The 1,814-nt window shown below is 33.1% G+C and overlaps 1 protein-coding gene across 2 annotated transcripts in view; it reads right to left on the bottom strand.

Moving 5' to 3' along the window:
* The window catches only part of LOC107723524 (F-box only protein 32-like), an 8,811-nt gene extending 8,149 nt beyond the window's left edge, over nt 1-662 (bottom strand). For both annotated transcript variants that reach the window (XM_016532193.1, XM_016532194.1), the window contains exon 1: nt 382-662. In XM_016532193.1, coding sequence (XP_016387679.1) covers nt 382-503 — 122 coding nt within the window. In that variant the 5' untranslated portion in view covers nt 504-662. The remainder of the gene's footprint in view (nt 1-381) is intronic.
* Nucleotides 663-1,814: the final 1,152 nt, after the last annotated feature.

Raw genomic sequence — 1,814 nt, 5'->3', positions numbered from 1 at the left:
TTTATAATATATATATATATATATATATATATATATATATATATATATATATATATATACGCAAATGTATATATATACTTACACAGACGCATATTTTAATATATACATTTTAAAATATTAATATAAAAATACCTATAAAACAAACTAAAATATATAATAACAATAATAATAATCTTCAGCCATGAAACAGCTTTCTGACTTTCTGACTGTAACGTGAATCTGCTGTCAATATGTTTAAACGCTTTTGTTTATCAAATTGACGCAGATCTTGCGTCTGCAGCAAACTACGCCATTTGTTTGATGTGATGCTTTTAGCGGTGGACAACGGAAAAATTTCAGGTCAAACACTTAAAATGCATATGCTGAATCATTAAACACTACCTCTTCCGTTCTGAAACACTGTTATTCGTCTCGTTCTCATCTTTCGTCGTTTTTTTCCAGCCGTCCTCGGTTTTCACCCAGCTTTGACCAGGAGACCGCCAGTCTTGTCCAAAAAACGGCATTGTCAAGATGTGAAAACCAGTGAAAACGAAAGAAACCTTGATAGTGTTAAACTTGAGAAGCTGTTAAAGTGATTTTCTCGCGTGTTGACTGCTATATTATATCATGTTGTGAACGCGTTCCTGATGATAAAAGTGCGCAGCTGTATTTATATTGTCAGGAGGAGAAGCCGGAAATGTTCGTGGTCCCGCCCCCTTTGGACCACGTTCTCCAACACGTGGCTTTGTTTATCATCTTCCTTAATATTGCAAAACCTCACTAGAAACATAATCACACGTAGAGTTCAGTACGCTGCTGGATCATCTGTCCTCATGCACGTATGAAATTTCATACACGGTAAAAGCAATTTATGAGTTGGTGACGAGCACAAGATTTCTTATTTTCTTGTGAAACAAACAAGAAAACGACTCTTCAAAAATCCCAGACGCGATCTAAACATAGAAAGCTGACGATGTTGATTTTCCGTTATGACTAAGATTATAACATTAAATGTAGTAGCTACCCATGCATAATTGTATGATTCATAAATGATAGAAAAGTCTGTGTGAAAGAATTACTTGATGTGTTATGACCTTTATAATTTACTTGTAATCAGAATAAACAGATTATAACGACTGTAAAGAAGTGGGTTAAACAAAGGCTAGTTATCCATTATGTGACATGATCAGAGTCCAATTGACCTACTGTTAACATAACACCATCAATTTCGTAAAATGATACTGGCAGGGAACAGCACTTCACACCATGATAAGGAAATATAATCTGATTAAGAAAAGTCGATTTCTTCAATACCTATTCACTTTTGTTTGGTAATGAGATGCATACTGAGCAAGAAATGTGACCCTGCTGCCCAACATTATGATGTAATGAGAGCTGATGGAAATGAGAAACTCACAGCTTCTTTTTATAATTTAATCTTTTTAAATCAGACATAAGAGATTCTCTGTGTTGATTGTTTACTTTCAGACACTTTAATTCTTTTCAGCTGAAAATGAAGACCAGATTTAAGAAAGTGTATATTAACAGTGCTTTACACTTTCTTGATGCTAAAACTAACACTGTATTGTAATTACCATGCAGAGCCCACACATTTACATCAATATAACATTAATGATACCTTGAATAAATAAACGAGTCAGCACAATAAAATGTGTGCAAGTGATGTAAAATAAGAATTTGCAGTTATGCATATACATGTTTGTATAATAAAAAGATGCTTATATATATATGAAACTAGCAGGGAACCGTACTTCACACCATGGAAATATAATCTTTTGAAGTCGATTTCTTCAATATATATATATATATATATA

Source organism: Sinocyclocheilus rhinocerous, unplaced genomic scaffold, assembly GCF_001515625.1.
Source record: "Sinocyclocheilus rhinocerous isolate Xijiao unplaced genomic scaffold, SAMN03320098_v1.1 scaffold241, whole genome shotgun sequence".
Classification (NCBI taxonomy): Eukaryota; Metazoa; Chordata; class Actinopteri; order Cypriniformes; family Cyprinidae; genus Sinocyclocheilus; species Sinocyclocheilus rhinocerous.
The sequence above is the reverse complement of the archived record's forward strand: the minus strand, read 5'-3'. Positions and strand labels throughout refer to the sequence as shown.